General features: G+C 42.6%; 2 protein-coding genes across 4 annotated transcripts in view; one reads left to right on the top strand and one right to left on the bottom strand.

Moving 5' to 3' along the window:
* The window catches only part of zzz3 (zinc finger, ZZ-type containing 3), a 29607-nt gene extending 27318 nt beyond the window's left edge, over positions 1–2289 (top strand). For all 3 annotated transcript variants that reach the window (XM_023965439.2, XM_023965440.2, XM_078935277.1), the window contains exon 12: positions 839–2289. In XM_023965439.2, the coding sequence (XP_023821207.1) occupies positions 839–983 (145 nt within the window). In that variant the 3' untranslated portion in view covers positions 984–2289. The remainder of the gene's footprint in view (positions 1–838) is intronic.
* A 972-nt stretch (positions 2290–3261) lies between these two features.
* The window catches only part of ak5 (adenylate kinase 5), a 107160-nt gene continuing 90901 nt past the window's right edge, over positions 3262–19520 (bottom strand). Inside the window, exons 11-14 of the mRNA XM_004078698.5 lie at positions 15985–16148; positions 7871–7987; positions 7426–7626; positions 3262–3796 (exon numbers count right to left, since the gene is read on the bottom strand). Of these exons, the coding sequence (XP_004078746.1) occupies positions 3722–3796; positions 7426–7626; positions 7871–7987; positions 15985–16148 (557 nt within the window). The 3' untranslated portion in view covers positions 3262–3721. The remainder of the gene's footprint in view (positions 3797–7425; positions 7627–7870; positions 7988–15984; positions 16149–19520) is intronic.

Genomic DNA, 19520 nt, shown 5'->3' with positions numbered 1-19520 from the left:
GGAGGCTTAATCACATGTCATCAGTCTGACCAATCAGAAGTGGTTAAAGTCTTCACTTCCTTGTCCCGATTTAGCTCGTAAAGTCGCTCAGTTCTAACAAAACTACCAGCTAAAGCTCGTCTTTAGCGGTATAGCTTTCCACAGAATCCGGTATCAGACCGTGGAACAAGTGAACAAAACAATGAAGCTCCGAAAAGCGATCTTCGGCCGTTTTATGCACTACATCTCCCATGATGCATTGGGTTGTGAGAGTGACAGCGTAAAAGGAGTTCTGTTGTTAAACGTCTTGAAAACAACGAACACACCTCATTCTGTTTTTAAATCTTCTAACTTAACTTTTATTGCATCTTTTAGAAAAACAGCTGCAGTTTGCAGCTTTTTCTGCAACAATTATCTCAAAAATGCATGTGAGATTGTGGAGGGACTGTAGATCAATACAGACTATGAGTTTCTCCTTCTTTTTTTTCATTTTTGGATGCTGGTGTGCCGCGGGATTTTTTTTAAGCTTAAAGTGTGCCGCGGCTCAGAAAAGGTTGAAAAACACTGAATTAAAGCACAAGGCCTGCGGCGGGAGCTGACCATGGTGCTGATGCGACGTGATTTCTGCTCAGTGCTTGGAATGTTAAGAAACTCAATGAAGCGCGGGTTTATGTGTGTTTCCGTGGTTTTAACCTGGTTTATCCGAAATACATCTGTGTAAATATCCCATATAAAGGCCACGTATGATCGCCTATGACCAGTTTTCATCCGTGCAACATGTGCAAATGTAATGGTGGCTGTGTGACGCGGCCTTTACTCTGATGGTAAACAAAACTGATTTGTTTCTGTTTTAACTCAGCTTCTTCAAGACGGAAACCCACAAGCCCAATCACCACCTGGAGCCGGTGCACCAGCCAGAAACCTTTCTGGACAGGGACTACTGTCTGCCACAGACCACGGGCTACAACTACCTGGACCCAAACTATTTCCCCGCCAATAGATGACAGGGCCACGGGGGCCTCTAGCACCAGGCTCTCCACATATCCACAGGCCACTCTGCATGGCATCATCCTCCAAGTCCAAGAAACCGCTTTCATCTGCCAGCAGACAGCTGCAGCCCTCAGAGCAGACCTCAGTGCTGCTGGTGGGAGGGGGCGGATGCTGGGAACTGACCTCCTGACTTGGGCAAAGAGCGGCCATGTTGGTTTCCCACAAAGAGGGGGGACCCTGCTTCCCCGTAGCCAGGTTTTTCAACGGATGTGTGAGTTGAAACGAAACACTATTTTTAAAAAACCAAGACAGCAGAAGGCACTCAACATTCCTGAGATGTGGGACCCCAGAGGACGCTTTCCCCCCCTCCTCCTCCAGTCGCCTCCCCGTGCTGCTCGGAAGTAGAGTCTGAAGCGCCATCTCATGCAGACGTGGCTGACCAGTGCGTCAAGGACTCCGGTGACTGTCGAGTCATCGGCTGAAATCCATGATGGTGACCTGCGTGTTCTCCGTGTTATGGATGAGTGAACATGTTTTAGCTAGGCGTCCATAGATCTAGTATTTATGATTCTGGGGGGACTGTGGTGGGAGTTCTGCTGACCTGGATGCGATTTTGTTCCATGTGTCGGCATGGACCCCCCCCCCCCCCCCCCCCACACACACACCACCACCACCACCACCAATGTCACTCAATGCTGCCCCCCCCCCCCCCCCCCCATCTCTCTCACTCGGTTCTGTTTGTTTAGCTCTCTCCATTAAAGGTGGGACGCACTACAACCTGGAGAAGACATGAGGACAAACCCACTCACCTGCCCCCCACCCACCCCCCAGCGTGTGCCGGTGTTGATCATGTGGAGTGTTCCAGTGTCTGGTGATAAGTGAAAAGTAGCCACTGCTAGTTGCTGTGTGCCATTTTTAAAGACCTTTTTTTTTTGTTTATTTTGGGGGGGGGGGTTATGGTGACCCTTCCTCCCCGTTTCCCACGCAGGACCCGTTCTGCCCCCCCCACAGCTTTCATTTTTGCAGCCCACCTTAAAGGTCCATCTAAAAGATTGTATTTTTATTAATCTATTTAAAAAAAAATGAATAATTGAGGTCTGGGCCGGCGCCCCCGGGGTGGAGCGGCCCACACTTTTATACACATAGGTTTCGTTGTGCTTGAGTAGACACCATTTTGTATGGATTTTTGTCTCTTCCCCTCACTCCCTCTGTCCCGCTTCACATGCGTGTATAACAGTCTGTTCTTATGTAAAAGAAAAATAATAATGTAAAAAAAATGCTAGAGGAGAAACGTGGAAATAAAAGTATGTGAAAATAGTATTTCTGCCTTTATTCTGTTTATTTATTAATGCGTTTAAAGTGAAATGATGGAAATAAATGTTTGTAAACATTTATATTTGAGGATTTTTGCCTTAAATGCTCCAGTTAAGTGCAACAGTTTCTTCCACATATGTTCTTCCTAACTTTAGAAAGTTTAATAATTGTGCTGTTAAAGTGATTTTATGTTTGTTCATGTTTTCACACTCGGGTAGGGGCACGTTAACATTGGGAGTGGGGTCATCTGGACCCCACAAGATGGCACAAGAGTTGAGACCCATTTTTCTTAAAAATGGAAATCATGTGGAATACACTCCAGACAACCATTCTGGTGTAGGGACATTCATTCAGAGTTGTTTTTCACACCTTGAAACAAAAAAAAGTTATTTTTAAACTAAATGTGGCAAAAATTTGCAAAAATACTTTACAAAAGAACAAGAAAGTCTGAAAAGGTTGTGAAATAAACTCATGAAGCAAAAACCTACATAAACAGAAGCTCAACCTGATTGAAAACAAACCAAGACAACCTTAAAGGTGTGATCTAGATTTGTTTCCAAGGGTCTGCTTGGGTGTATTCAGACTGAAAATTAGTTCCAGGTCATCAGGGGAAATGAACTCTGGTTCACTTTAACCCTTGTGCTATCTTGTGGGGTCCAAATGACCCCACCCTTGCATTGACGTGTTCTACCTAACATGATAAAGGTGGAAAGATTTCATGTAATCCATGGACACCAGTGAAGATCACAAATCATTGAAGAGAAAAGGTTCAGAGCACTGTCTAGTGGGTCTAGATGACCCAACTCCCAATGTTAAAGTGCCTAGGATAGCACAAGGGTTAAGCAGCAAAATGTGTCCAGTCTGAATCCAGCCTTCCTTCCAAAAGGTTATTTGATCCGATGTTTGTTCCTGTTGCGCTTGCCTGATCCGAACAGCAGGAGGCGCTGAGTCTCACTCCAAATGAACACACACAGGTAGTCAAACGCACTGGCTTTATTAAGTGTGAACTACCAGACAAGTTATCAAACAACAACCTGTACTATGCGCTGGTAAACATAAAAAACTCCGTAAACGCGATACTTCCATGTTTGTCTACTGTTTTGGAGCAAACGCACAGAACGGCGGCTGAAGCTGTGAGTGTAGCATGCTTGTCAGAACGTGGAGCACACCGCTGTGCGTGGGAGCGTGCACGCCTGCCCACTCCTGTCAGCTCGCCCTCATGCACAGCAGAGATGCTCCTGTCTCAACAGGTGGGGGCCAGAGTGTCGGAGGTGATGTGGGGGGTCAGAATGTGACGATGGAAGCAGGTGAAACATGCGGTTCAATGAGCTGCTGCAGATGTGGGCCCGGGGGGTGTTGAGAAGTGTCCGTGGGGTGAAGGCGGAGAGGGAGTGAGTCTTCACAGAGGGGGGGGTCAGCTGGGTAATCGTTGTGGGAGTCAGATGGTGGAGCAGGAGGCCATCATCTGGCAGATCTGGAGGAACACTTCGTCTGGCGACGTCTCGGCATCAACCTGCAGCGGGAGACGAGCAGAAGCCCTTCAGAAGCCTTCACGCCCGCGGCGGCGCCGGCGTTCTGCACAGGAAACGCACGGCCCGGGGATGACCTCAGCACCTCATGTGGCATTTACGCACACACTGGCCCGCTTTGGCATTTAAATGTTCAAATAAATCCTGTTTGAAGTTAGGATTTATCTCCCTGTGGTTCTCCACCTGCCCTCATGGAGACATCAAGGAGGCCCCTGAAGCCCCCGCACACTCACAAGTCCTCATCGAAGGTCAGAGCTTTGTTTTTTCTTTCAGCTGCAAAAACATTTCTGAACCTTAACCTTCAATTGATAAAGGCGTTAACCATGCATTCTTTAAACGGCCAGCAGGTGGCGACTCTTGTCTGACTCCTCAGTAAATGCACATTTTTCACGTTTTGTCCCATTAGGAGTATGGTAAAAGCCTCCGGACGTTCAGCTATGACAATCAGACTTCATGTCTGGGCTTCATTCTCTGTAGTTTGATCTAGTTCTCTCATGCAGTCATGTCCACCCAAGAAACATCTGGGATCTTCTCTGCTTTGGAGAGTTGAGACCTGCTGTTGCTGATTATCTCTGAGCCTCATTCAACACCCTTGTGAGTCGAGGGTCTGGCTGGAGAAGCACCACCTTGTCTTTTGAATTAACAAATGTCTTGTCTGATCAAAAATCAAAGCCTTTAATTATCCCTTAGATGATCTGCCCAGTCTTTATCATGGCTGCCAGCTCAGCCCAAAAAGGCAGACATCCGCGTTTCATTCATTATAGTTTCTATTCATTTTCCTTTTGTCTTTCTGTCATCTGCCTGTGACTTTGTATAATAATTACACGATATGACATGACACGATTAGACAATGAGAGCATTAGCCAAGTTTCTCCGTACTCTTTCAGTGTTTTTACTGCCAACTCTCTCTATTGTTTTTTGGTAAAATCCTAAGCAGATGTTTGCATTTAAAGGCCGTGTCACACAGTCGCTTTGTACATTTTCCACGGATGATACATGACTACTGTATATGTAAAAAAAAATAAGTGAAAAAAGTTGTGGTCTCCTTTCATGGAATTTTCACATATGTATAACAAATGAACCAGGCAACGAACACACAAATCAAGGTAAAAGCCGAGTCCGGCCCAAAAGTTGAGCGTCAAATACATCATTTGAACGGGAAATGTATATAAATATATAAAAGTCATCCATCAGTGGCTCATGTGTGAAAAGTCTGTTAGATGTACGTGGAACGGTCGTGGAAACCACACATTAGCGTATGCATCTTGCAAAAATCATGCACAGTTGCGTAAGATTTGCGTAAAAATTGCGTATAAACTACAAACTAAAACATGTGTGAACGGCGTATTTCTCAACAGGCCCAAAATTTTGAACACGTAAAGAGACCCGTCAGCCGAAACCTTCGACGGACATCTGGGCACATCGACGGATGACAAATGCAAGAAAACACTTCTGATCACCAAAGATCCAAACTTCCTACATGGAAAAGGCACAAAACGAACGTAGCGGCTGTGTGACACGGCCGAACGGTGACCATGAACCCTGCAGACGCGGATGAAACCAAAGAAATGTTCTGATGCCAGACGTCGCTGCAGATCACACTTAACGCTATTTGTCTGTATGAAAATAAGCAAGACGAGACGAAGCTGAATTCAGATCAAAAACGAAAGAGTCTCTCCCTCCTTCTTTTCACATTCCACCATCCATTTTAGAAGAACATAAACACTCACCTGAGCACAGGTGTTAGCTCACCTTTGCACTAACAGTTTGCATGATTAAATGAATGAAAGATTTCACACTAGTTGGTTTAAAGGCATAAGTATGCGTGTGAACACTATCTGTTTTGTGTACATGTTGACATGTGGACATTTTTGCAGCTAGCAGGTGTGTTGATAACATTTGAGTGTGTGTGAACAGGCCCCGCCCTTTTTGTACTACATTTGAACCTTACCGTAATGATAAACAACCAGTAAACTTGCTCTTCATGGTCTCATCCCCCCCCTCCTATTATCACCCTCTAACCCCCCCCCCCCCCCCCCCTCTCTCTAACATCCCTCCCTCTTCTTCCCCTCTTTCCTTTTCCGTCCGGTCCAACACCAAAGATTTTCAAACGTGATTGAAATTAATAAAGTTTGGCCTCAATTACAAAAGGGGTTTATTCAGACATACCTTTGGTTTGTATGAAGATTAATAACCCCTCTTGTTAAAGTGAAATATGTCTGACACAAGAGGCCCTCAGCTCTCATCTGTCTGCCCAGCTGTTGGACAGGACAAGTTAAAAAAACCAAAAAGAAAACAAAAGAGTGAGACATGAAATACTAGGAAATACAAATATTTTTCTAACTGCTGGTTTGGAAAACAAAACCTCACACTTCTCATATGTTTTTTGTTGCTTTAGATCATCTCTGTTGGTTTAATTTCTAGAAAAATCTAAACTGTTGAACAAAAAGGAGAGAGCAGATGACACAATCATCTCTTAACTTTTCTAATATTTTCCTGAGTTGATTTGTTGCTCAGATGGCGTCCTGTGACAGTTCCACGCTGGAATTGACCGAGCTCCTGAGAGCGTCCATTCTTTCACAAACATTTGTAAAAACAGTCTGCATACCTACAGTAAGTGATGATTACATTCACCTGTAGTCAGGCCGAGTGATGGAGACACCTGATTCTGATCATTTGGATGGGTGAGTGAATACTTTTGGTAATAACGTGTATTAATGAGGCCACTGAAAACGGAGAACATGATTCTGCTCCAGTCAGTTAAAAGGGCTTCTAGATGGTCTGGATGTCGTAAACACAAATAATTTGATATTTTCAATCCTAAAACAGAGAGAAATATATTTTTGAAAACTGTCAAATTTCTAGAAAAGTAAAAAAAAGGCTTTTTTATTATTTTCATTCTAGGTTTTCAACATGTTATCAGATTCAAGAATTCTGTCGATCGCTGGAAACAGCAGACCCTCTAATGTACAGGAGGCTGTGACAGTGCAGGGCAGCGACATGCTCTAAAAGGTTTGATCAGATGTTTTCTGTCACCTCTGCATCTGCTGAAAGCTCCTTTCTGCAGGAAATATGAAAAACCAAACAAAAACCAGATTCTCTTCTTCCAGAGCCACTGAGAAGCTTAGCATGGAAAAGAACAATGTTTTAACACGTGTCCAGCTGTCTGTGGTGATGAAAACTTCCTTCTTCTTGTGGCCCTTCAGTTTGTCTCCAAAAATAGATTTGATTTTGTTCTGTGTTTGTTTATGCTAGCAGATGCTGTTATTTCAGTTTTAGTTCGTTTTTTCCAAAAAGGAAAATTTCTATCTCCTCCACAAAAAACGTCTGAAGTCTAAACTCTCTGCATATGTTATGCTACTTATTAAATATTGAAGGCCTCAGTTATTCAAGTGGAACAAATATGCAAAATAAATGTGAGAAAATAAAATTAAAGTTTAAGAGTGGAGCAATTACTTTGAACCTGTTGGAGAATGGTGTTTACTTTTTAAGCTAAAGTTGATTTATGTTCCTTTATTTAATCTGCTTAAAGTTAATAATAGTTAAAAAGTTGAAGAAAGATTTTCCTGGTTAAATAAGAGCCACCTTAGTCTGGGCAGCACCTTAATCTCACCGTGTATAGAAGCTTCTTGCGTTCATAGTAAGCTGTGACCTCCTGGCTGTCGCTGCAGAAGCTCTCAGACCTCCTGCTCAGAGAGCCTTCTGTGTCTGAGGAGGCGAGGAGGCTAGAGGAGGATCTCCCACGATGAAGCGACCGGCTGGACATGGTTTCTGGGGAGCAGGTAAGCAGGATCACCGCGCTGGGATCCCCCATCTGATGCACAGGACGGGAAGTTAGCAGTTAAAGCAGTGAATCTGCATCTGTTTCCATTCATTTCAGTCACACACTAAAGAGTTTGGTTTGCTGTTATTGTTTTTCTGATTCCTTCACTCAGCTCTGGACTCTGAACATCTTCCTCATCCCTGTTACTCTTCTTCACATGGAAACGGGACTTGAGTCTACTCTACTCGTGCCTCTGAGCATGTGCCCGCTCTCTGTGTCGGTCTGCCGCTCTTGCCTTGGCCTCGTACTCCTGCGCCTGCGACAGGTCTCTGGGGAAGCTGCTGACCACCAGGCCTTTTCCCTGGCGGGCTGAAGACGCCACTGCATCACACAGCAGCTCCAGCAACGCAACCTGCACATCAAAAAAACACACAACACACGATGTACTCAGTGTTGTGGAAAAACAGCACAATCTCACGGATAACAAGAGAGAAGAAAATCCATCTCCAGTCCTTTGTGGGTGGAATCAGAAAACAACACTGCAAAGAGGCTTTCAGACAGTCATCACGGCTTTGCACTGAAGGAGAAACAGCAGATGGAGCAGCAGTTCTTTATCAACCCTGATCACAGCTACAAGTGATGAGGCTCCTATGGTGTGGTGAGGCGCAGAAAGCACACACGATGCAAACGCTCAGACATCTATCTGAGGCTGGCGACCTTCCACTGCTGACATGTGGGATTGATCCTTGGAATCAGGATAACAGTAGAAAGTCATGATGTAACTCACATTATGAATAAAGTAAGGATTTGACCATGAAGTGTATCGCTTCAGTGCAGTTTCTTCCTGTCTGACAGATAAACATCTGTGGACACAAAGGATGTATCACGCAGTTGTCTGATGGGAAACTGAATCTTAAGAAAGCAAAAAGACCCTTAGTTCTGGAAAATTGTCTTAATTTTTGACTTATAAGAAAAATAATCTCATAACAAAAATTTCAATAGCAAAATAATTGTAGTTTGAAAAAAAATGCATCTTGGTGTCAAGAAATGTTTCTTAAAATACAGATTTTTGGTAAGACTTTTTTTTTCTTAGCCCTGTGGCAGATTGTTTCTGTTTATTTAACCCTGAAGAACCAAAAAAATTATTTTTTATCTGGGATTTTAAGTGGAATATGACTTTTTTTGTATTCATTTTGGGTAGCAACAACTAACAGCACCATGAGTCTGCCAATGAAGTAAAAACCTTTGACTTCGTTCTGGAGCTGTGTTCACATGTGATGTGTGTTCCAGAACACACTAAACGCCGATTCCTGAACCTGCGTTTAGCCCATGGTGTTCACGCTGAAGGAGCAGGGATGGACTTCTTCTTTTTCTTATATTTTTGACCTACACCTAGTTAGAAGACGCTTGGTACGAAATGTCAAAGTGGTGTAAATCTGGTGAATCTAATCCAGGCTTTTTCTTTCACAGCTCTATTCTGACATATTGAAGACTTGGTGTCATAGAAGTCCATCCAACCACAACTATTAATTTCTCCTCCATGATCAGTTTTTAAACGGTAGGCACTTCTGTAAATGAAAAGGGACACCAGCCATACTTTATGACCAAGTCCTAGTACCTGATTGGTCAAAGTTCAACCTGGTTCAACTTTCAGTGTGCCCTCCACAGATGCATGCTTTGAACGCAGAAACAGTCATAGAAACTTGTGTATCTGTGTGAATACGACAGTTTTGAATCTGAAACGCACTCCTACTGAGACTTTTCATTGGAAATGGTCGCTTGAACCTGGTTGCAGAGGCAGATGTGAACGTGGCTTTAGGGGTCTTTTTTTGCAGTGAACTGAGGAAGAGCTGCAGGGCAGCTTCTCATCGCCAGAATCTCCGGACACTGCAGCCTTTTTTTTGGCAAATCATGAAAGAAATCTGTACATTTTTTAGGGCTGTGTTTTCTGTACATCAATGGACGGTCAATTTCAGAGGAAAAGAAATTCAAAATTTGGTAACGTTTTTGCTTTTACAGTTTAGCATTCAAATTCAGTGAATAACATTTATGAATATGTTGGACTGCTCTTTAGCGCTGCAAGATGGTGTAGTGGTTGGCGCTCTCCCCTCACAAGGAGAAGTGTTTGGTTTGAATCCTGTTTGGTTTCTTTCTGTGTAAAGGCTGTGTCACACTGCTACTATGTACAATTTGTATCACGGATGTATCACGGATGAACAACATTAAAACCACAGAAGAGGTACGAAAAAACACGCAAATAACACGTAAACCCCCGCTTCATTGAATTTCTTCACTTTGACATTCAGGGCTCTGAGCGAAAATCATGGTCAGCTCCATGGTCAGCAGCATGGTCAGTAATATGGTCAGCTCCATGGTCAGCAATGTGGTCAGCTCCATGTTTACCACCACGGTCAGTAATATGGTCAGCCCCATGGTCAGCACCATGGTCAGCTCCATGGTCAGCAGCATGGTCATTAATATGGTCAGCTCCATGGTCAGCAATGTGGTCAGCTCCATGGTCACCACCACGGTCAGCTCCACGGTCAGCACCACGGTCAGCACCACGGTCAGCACCACGGTCAGCACCATGGTCAGCACCATGGTCAGCACCATGGTCAGCTCATGCCGCGGTCCCTGCAATGCTTTATTTTAATTTAAACGTTGGATTCCCTTGTGCGAGAAAGTCGCATCCTGCGCCTGCCGTACCCATCCCCTTACCACAACCTGCTTTCCATGCGGTGCCGGACACCGCATGGAAAGCAGGTTGAGACGCATGAATTGTGAAATTCTCAACGGACGAAAACTTTTGAACAGCTCAGAACCAAATTGACATTAAAGCCCATCAGTCGAAACCCTTGACGGACATCTGCGTCCGAAAACACTTATGAATCCCAAATATCGCGCATGATATGTACGTAGTGGCTGCGTGGCACGACCTTAAAGTTTGCATGTTTCCTTGTGCATGTCTGGGTTTATTCTGCGTTCCTCTCACAGCTCAAAGACATGTTTCCTAGGTTGTTGGGTGATTGTAAATGATCGCTTAGGTGAGTGTGACTGTGTGGACCTGCAGCAGACAGTGTTTAGGGTCTACCTCGACTTCACCCAACAGTAGCTGGATTGGCTCCATGTAACCCTGAAAGGGGATTCACTGAGTTCTGTAGACGGATGGATGTTGTTCAAAGCTGTTTCAGTTATGCATATCTCTTTTTCTAGATAAAGTCATATTCTAAAAAAACATCTCTGTATTTTGTAGCAACAGAAATATTTTTTTAATGAGAATATGAGCTTAATTCACCTCCTGTGGTACATGTACCAGACATCCTGAAATGGTTAGTTTAAAAATAATTATTTTAGATCGGATAACAATTATATTAATAATAGTTTTTGTCATAATGTGAAACTATTAGTTACAGCAAACACAGTTCTGGTTAGATGTAAATTGAGCCATGAGGTGTGTCTATGTCCAGAAGGTCCAGGAGAAAAGTTCATGAATAAAACTGCAGGTAAATAAATCCACATTTTCATTTAGGAGCCTCAACCAGAAACATTTTTCAAAGTGAGCTGGTACTATATATTCTGTATTTCTCTTCTGCAATATTATTATTCTTCTTTTACCAAAACCCACTCATTCCCTTCAGAATATAACTTTATGTGTATCTTATTATCGGCAACACCATGGTCTTTGTTGCGAGGCAACAGTGTAGTAAAAAGTCAAACTCCACCTGTGTGATTACAGTTTTTTTAAACGCATGCTGTTATATCATAAGACAATAAAACCTTTAGCTCCACATGTGTCTGCTTTCCTAAAGATGTTTAGCTGTAAACCTGCAGAAGAGAACCTCAGTAATTTGCTTCCTGTGGGGTTATTCTTCATTCTTTTAATCACTTCCTTCCTCATTTATCTCCAAATAAAACCGTCTCTCTCATTTAAAATCACATTTTCAGTTCTCATGCTGTTGAGCACACGGGACATGACCCTAATCTGCACTAAGAAGCTTGAGCCACTTCAAAAGCGACGGCGTTCTCCATCAAGCTGTAGTGAAAGTGAGCGTGGGACTTTTTGGTGGTCTTCATGAGTTCATGGTTTCTTCCTTTACTGTTGAGATGTTAAAAAGCATCCAGCTTTTTTATTTTTATTTTCTTTACCCTTTTTTTCTCTTTTAAGACAGAAAAATAATTGCTTTCATCAGGTAAACATATAGACTTTAGTTTTGTTAAACTTCTTGGTGAAGTAAAACATGTGTTTATTGAAATAATCATTTTGTGTTACAAATAAAGTTTTGTTTTATTCTTGGAAATATGTTTTTTTTTCTTTTAACCGGAAGCGGTCTCAGTGTTACAGAAAGAAAGTGACAGATTTAAGGGGTTTCTATTTGCTGCAGGATCATCTTTAATGCAGAAATGTTTGCATATACATTTATTAATAGAAATCAACAAAACAATTCTTGTTTGTCCCGAAGCTAGTTTGAAACCTGTTTGGCCATAAATCTTGTTTGTTGAGGTTTTTAATATTCCTTAAAGTTGTATTTTTTTTAATTCCCCTGTGTCAAAAAATATTTTTTATTTGATAAAATAATGATAATAATCATAAAAAACAGTATTTCTGTCTTTTGAATCTTTGTCCTGTCAAAAAGTGTCCTGGTTTTCAAGAAACTATAAACGTAAATCATAAAACTATGTCAGCGTTTTTGATAAAAGTCATAATTTGTTCTATTTTATTACCTCATTCAAAGAAAGAACGTGTTTCAAAATCATGATTAAAAACATCCATCCTTCCATCGCTGAATCCCTTTCAGGGTCACACGGTTGCTGGGGCCTATCCCAGAAACTGTTGGGAGAAGGCGGGGCACGGGCTGAACAGGCCATCAGTCTGTTGCAGGACCACACATGCACACATGTGCACACCTAGGAACAGTTTAGGACGAATCCGAATTCTATCCCTACTGCTTGTCCCTACCTCTTCAAATGTGGGGGCACTTGAAGCTGCAGTGGTGTCCGAAATGTTTTTTTATGGAGGAGAGGTGGGGGCTAGCTTAAAAGCTATTTATTCTTAAGTTATCCCTAGTTAGTAGAGTGTCGCACATGTGGGAGGAGAAGAAATGCTTTTCTTCACTTGTTTCACGATGAGCGACAACCTAAGTTTTCCATATGTGTCCGTTTGGAGGGCTAAATGTGAGGGTAGGGAGAAACCGTAGGGGTAGAGGAACATTTCGGTTCGGTTTTGGCCTTAGAGTTATCACTTAGCTGCTGAATCAAGTTTTTGGACTGTGGGAGGAAACTGGAAAAGACCCACGCATATGAGGGTCTTGCAACATGAAAGCCTCGAGATGCTTCGTGATAGCAGAGCGTGAAAAACCAAACATCTCTGACAACGGAGAGCAGTTTCTCTCTTTGAGGACTTTTTCTCTCTGATGGAAATATGAACGTCAGTTGTCAAACAGAACTGGAGCTCAGGCGGCAGACATTGTTCTGTTTTGCACCTGAGACCCAGCTGTTGCCCCTCTATCAATGCGTTTTCATTTGTGACCTTCTGGCTCAGTTCACTTGAATCTATGCAGGTCCAACCACATTTTCACATCTCTCCTCTAGAACTGGATTTTAGAAGCATCCAAACTAGACCAGGCCGTCCAGTATTTGTTGAATAGAACTGGAATGACCTTTACGGAAAAGGATGGATGAGCTGGAAGCTGGCTTGTATGTTGGAGGTGCCTCCAGCAGATGTTTCTTTTGCCTCTGCCCTCTTTGCACCAAATTATCTCGTGCTAGCAACTTGAAGTGGGAGCTGTTATTGTGACTGCCTCTCCCTGTAATTGCCTATCTTCTCTTTTGTCACCTGGCCACACAGGCTTACTGACTTTCTGAACTAATTCCCTCCTGAGGGGAAAACAAAAACCTCTAGCCTTTAAAAAACTCCTCCAATCCTCCCTTGTCTGGTGTCTGCTGCAGGATTGGAACTAAAGCGTGTGATGTGATGTGCATCCCTCTTACTGCATTTACCAAGCTGCTCTATTCAGTCTAGACTGTCTGAACCTTTGGGATGTGTGTGGTGTTGAATGACTCTGCTTTGACTGTGTGTGTTCGGCTGTGTAGTGGATTTTACAGTCAGCTCGGAGCTCAAATGTGGCACAAAGCATCAGGACTAACCATCTTGACTTTGATCTGTCCAAATCTCAGCTTCATCCTATTTGTTCAAACACAGTGTCGCACGCCAAAACTGTAACGCCATTCTTCTACTAAAGAAAGGATGATTACTAATAATTTTTAATATTTTTTTTACAATGAACAAAGGTTTCACTCACTCACAAAATGGTTTTTCAGCTTCTTCGTCTGAGGTTATACATATCCATAGGTGGAGTAAGAAGATCATACTTTTTCTTTAACAAAATTCAGATGTAACTCATGAAGAATTTTGTTAATCCAAAAAATCTCCCCAAAAAAGCCTCAGCTTTAAGAATTAAAACTGAAAGGGCCAAAGATGTGAAAAAAAACATGACCCATGCATGAACTGCTGAGGACGTGTAACCCTTGTGTTATCCTAGGCACTTTACCATTGGGAGTTGGGTCATCTAGACCCACTAGACAGTGCTCTGAACCTTTTTTCTTCAATGATTTGTGATCTTCACTGGTGTCCATGGATGACATGAAATCTTTCCACCTTTATCCACCTTTGTCATGGTAGGGAGAACACGTCAATATAAGGGTGGGGTCATCTAAGATAGCACAAGGGTTAAAGGGGAGACACACAGCAATCTAGTTAAAGTGTGAGGCATATTAGGACTTTTGGAGTAAAGCCTTGGAAAGATTCGTTTTAAAAATATTCTTCCAAATAACAACTGAGGCTTAAAGATTTTCAAACTAATAGAGCTCCAATCATACAAAGCAAAAAAACTAAATGTCTGAAATCATTTTAAAGTCCCACTCTGACCATATAAGGATTTTTAAAAAAGCTTTTCCAGTGGTCTTTTAATTCTGACTATGCCGTTTCATCCAAAATAATAAAAAAGAAACTTGTGTTAACCCTTGCGCTAACCTATGGGGTCCAGATGACCCCACCCTTCCATTGACGTGTTCTCCCTACCATGACAAAGGTGGATAAAGGTGGAAAGATTTCATGTACTCCATGGACACCAGTGAAGATCACAAATCATTGAAGAAAAAAGGTTCAGAGCACTGTCTAGTGGGTCTAGATGACCCAACTCCCAATGTTAAAGTGCCTAGGATAGCACAAGGGTTACAAAAACCTTGTGGGCAGGACCGTTGGCACAGAGCAACCCCACCCCCTCTTTTCCTCCCCATGACTCACAATGATTTGAATAAAGAAATACTCAGAGATGCATTTATAAGCTTAGTTTTCCTCACATATGTCCTCCATCATGTCACCGGAACATGTTAAAAAAATCACAATTATCATTAGAGTGGATCTTTAAAAATGTAGACTTGAGGTTGAACTTAGTCTTCCAAGACCTGCCTTCTTCATGGTGGAGGTTTTGAGAGCTTGGTTGATCCCCCGGGCTTGTACTGTCTGAGGCTAATGATCCTGGTGGGGTCTCCACTGGTCAGCCAGAGCGGAAAAAAAGCGCCTTCATACATAAAAATCCACTTCAATATATCACTTGGATGGATGTGGGACTCTGGTCTCATACTGTGGTTGCATCTAATGCAGGGGTGTCAAACATGCAGCCTGCCAAGACCTTTCGTCTGGCTCTCAGTTGATTTATCCAAAAATAAATATTTTCTGAATTCTTTTGTACTTTTCTGCGCTGCTATGCTGAGCACTGCAGATGCGGTGCTCAGCATAGCGGTGCCTTCAGCACATCTGTTGTCACCTTCCACCAGAGCCAAGAGGACCTGGCTGCAGACATCAACGTCCAGAACCAGAAGTCCTCGACCAGAATTAGAAGTTCCTCATATCGTATTTTAACTGGAAACCTTAACAGTTTACCTTCCCCGCCCATGTGTCAAAGTGTACTTGGGCGAGACACTGAACCCCGCCTTGCCTCTGATGGAAGGTTGGCACCAGTGTTGGGCAACAGAGTGTGTGAATGGGTGAATGGGTCTGTGACTGTAAAGCGCTTTGGGCCTTTGAGGAAGGTAGAAAAGTGCTATATAAGTATACGCCATTTACCATTCATGGCTTTTACTTTTTTTTCCCCCCTATCTCCTGAGAAGTTCTCTGTTTATCTCTTTGTGCTCCGTGTTCTGTTGTCTGTTTTTATTTTATTTTATTGACCATTATAGGTCTTTTTTTAATCAGTGGATTGGTAGAAATAATTCTGCCCACAGCACGGATCCAGTCCCACATCGTCCCTGAAATTCTTTGGCTCATTTAAACATTTGAATCAATGGAGAGAAAACCAGAACTCAATAAGACAGAAGCTAACATGAAGGTGGAGTAAACGGCACACTGACCTCGGGCAGTTTCTCTCCTCTCTCCAGTATGTCCAACAGGTGGCGCCCTCTGTCGCTGTGACTCTGCAGCTCACTGCACAACAGGTCTCCCAGGGCAACGCGACGCAAGCCAAACCTTTCCTCCATGCGCTCACACTGGAGAGTTTTACCTGAGCCTGGACCACCTGATGGACACAGAGATGAGTCAATGTCTTCACGCTCTAATGTTGAGGCAAAGTGTGTGTGTGTGTGTGGAGGGAGGGGGGCAGAAGGCAGAAACAATAGGAAATAGATGGTAAGTGTGAAAGAGAGAGTTCAGTGTGCATGGAGGTATATGTATGAAGGGAAAGAGATGTGTGGGAGGAGAAGCAGCTTATAAAGGTGAGTGGGCAGCCGTGTGTGTGTTTGTGTGAGTGTGTGTACTTTCACAGGTCTGATTGGTTGTCAGGGTGTGAAACTAGTATTAATTATAATCCTTTATGTGAAGTTTACTTAAGATATGCAATTTGTTGCAATAAAACTGAAATAAGCACCAGGCCTCATTTGATTTATTACTGTTTATGCAGCTTCTGCATTTACATAAATGATTGGAATCGGTGCAGAGGGGGGGGCGGACTCAAGCGCTGCGTATGGGAGTCTGCTCAAAGTTAAAAACTGATTTACAAAAGTAAACTGAAACAATAAATGGGATTCAGAGGCAGAAACTCCAGCAACAAACAGGTTTAAAACTTCTGACTGTACATGAGGACTGGACTGAGTGACCACGCCCCCTCTGGCATTCCAAACAGGAAGCACCTGCTGCAGGCCAAATCCCCATAGACCTCTATAACCAGCTGTTACTCAGTTATCCTACTGGTCAGAATAACCATTCTTGATCTGACACCGCCCCCCCTAAAATACCTAACCAGTACTTGGAAAAAAATCAACAATAAAGGGAATCTAAAGGATGTTAAAACACATGAAGTATATTAGCAGTGAGGAGAATTATTATGACATGAAAACCTGGTGTGGTCATTAGAAACTGAATCCAGGTGTGAGACCGACAGCAAGGGAGTCAAACAACTCAATCTAGTTCATGGAAAACATGAATAAGGTTAGAAGAGAAATTAAGGTTTTTTTGTCTACTACTTGAATCAAACAATTCTGAGGTTAGAAGGTTTGGTTTACAGAAGAACATAAATATGAGAAATGACTTTGCTTTAACACGTCAAACAACTTTGTAGCCATGGACACATGAAGGAAGCTTCCTCTGTACTTTGTTGCATTAAATCCTGACCATCACCAGGTAATTCATGCCCACAACTTTAACATGACCTGTACTCACATATTCAGTCTAAACTTGACTTAGATTCAACCTAAAACTTGTTCAGATTTATTCAGACAGGAAAAATCATTTGGTCTGTACCACGTCCGCTGAATTTGGTCCGATTTCAGTCCTGATCCTTCCATTTGGTCTGTATCCAGACTGACGTCAAGCGGACTTTCTTGTTTCGAAGCAAAGCTTGTAAACAAAACCACATGTTGGCCAAGAATTATGAGGCCGGGGCAAAGCAACTAGAGGCAGAAATTATGGTAGTCCTACACTTTGCAGTTCATGTCGGGATAGTTCACAGATATATTTCGCTGACCAATTTTGAAGACCTGTATCATTGTCAGGCTCAACACTTTTTACTTTGGTGCTCTTGTACGGTGTAGGCATCCTTCAGGGCGGTTACTGGTAAGTAGACGGCTTATGAAGGTACACTGATGAATATTTATGACATGTAGATAGCCAGGGAAACAGTAAATAGCCATATGGATCACGTTCAGATTTGTTTTAACGAGCCTGCATTCATCCGACCACATTTCGATGAGCTGCTGTGTCTCATCGTTGTGGTGTTATGGCATCGTTTTGAGGAGAATTCTGTTAAGGAACTACAAGGTAGCTTTAGGATGATGTCACAGATGATGCGCCACGAGACACAGAAGAGCGTATAGGAAGCATTTTCATTTGTGTTAAAAGAAACATTCTAACAGTTAAAAAGTTGGACTATTTTTTCCTCTTTGTTAATGCAACAATCGTTATTAGTCCGCGGCTCATCAGTTCCTTCATTCCTAATCTGTTTACATCACGTGAACACCTGCTACGGTGGCCATTTTGGTTCAGTTTTTCCGCTCCGGGAACAGAGAGACTGAGGAATGTCAGAGCGAACCGAAACTCGGTCCGACTGGAAAATCAGGGAGACCATCTAGAATAACGGCTCAGAAACCGAGGTAGATCTGGAGGACCAGGATTGGGAAAGCCTCATCTGGCTCTAACTTCATGAACTGGCTTAGGGTTTTTTTAACTTTCATTTGTGCTTCAAACTGGAAGTTGAAGGGTTACTGACACAGAACTCTGCTAACGGTAATGTTGTAATAAAGAAAAAGATGCCTCACACGTTCCTGAATCTAAACCAAATAAAGAAAAAAAATGCTCAATAGTTCTCACCAAGCCACAGTATCTAAACGTTTTGGGATCTAAAAAAAAGTTCCACACAAAAACATACAATTTATAGATTAATGCCTAAAAGGCAATAATAAATATACCTATTTTCATTATTTGCTAGCAGCTTTTAAGCTTTTCGTAACTGTTCTTACAGTTAGTAAATGTATACATTTTTATGATTTATTTGACCAAATACTTCTGCAGCTTATGCACATCCAGTGGCTACAGTGAGTTACAGGAGGTGCAATAGACGACCTTGAAGCTGAGTGAGGGGTAATATATCAAAAGTAGCCTTGAGCCAAGTAATAAACTCAGGATGTGCTTCATGTTTACCACTCTTCACCTGGAAACAGAAATTTTCCTTCCTCATTTCCTCAGAGAGCCCAGACAAATTTGACTCGGGGTTTGTTCGCTCAGAGACGACCATGAACCAAACGTACCAAGAAAAAAAAAACAGCGACGGGACGATTATAGACTCGTTTCCAGGAAATCCACCACAAAGGACATTCTTAACTTCCTATGAAAGTATAAACCACAGTTTTTTTGTGGCTAATAGTCCCAAATGAAATCATCAAGGTGTAAAAAGAATTAACTGAATCTGTTGTTGTTACGTTTATTAAACCTTTATGACAAATCAAAGGGAAAAAACGAGAAGATTGCAGAGTTTTAGCTCAATTTGTGGAGTTTGGGGCTCTCTGTAGTTTCTGTGACACCCCGTTTGGCAGCGGCTGGGATCTGAGAGGAGACCCACGACGCGTGAACAGCAGTGCTGCAGCCCTGTCCTTGATGGGAGCCAAAGTGACAGATGGAATAAATTAGGACGAGGTGGGGCAGCGCTGAAATGAAGAGGAAATGTTGCACATGACGTAGTGCACAGAGAAAAACTTCCAGTCATTTCATTTGAGCATTCTGTCCTGTGACATCAAAACTTCTGTAAAGCCTCAGCAGGTAACATTTTAGATTAAGCCCCCAATGAAAAATAGACAAAGAAAAAGATAAACATTTTTTTTTTACATGTTTCAATGCTCGATTTAGTCTGCTAATGAAGCGCCTGATGGTTTAGTACGTTCTCTGTGTATTAATTGTGTAA

The sequence above is a fragment of the Oryzias latipes genome, chromosome 17, assembly GCF_053564925.1.
Source record: "Oryzias latipes strain Hd-rR chromosome 17, Olatipes_Hd-rR_3.1".
Classification (NCBI taxonomy): domain Eukaryota; kingdom Metazoa; phylum Chordata; class Actinopteri; order Beloniformes; family Adrianichthyidae; genus Oryzias; species Oryzias latipes.
Note: the sequence above shows the minus strand (reverse complement) of the source record. Positions and strands in the feature narration are given on the sequence as shown.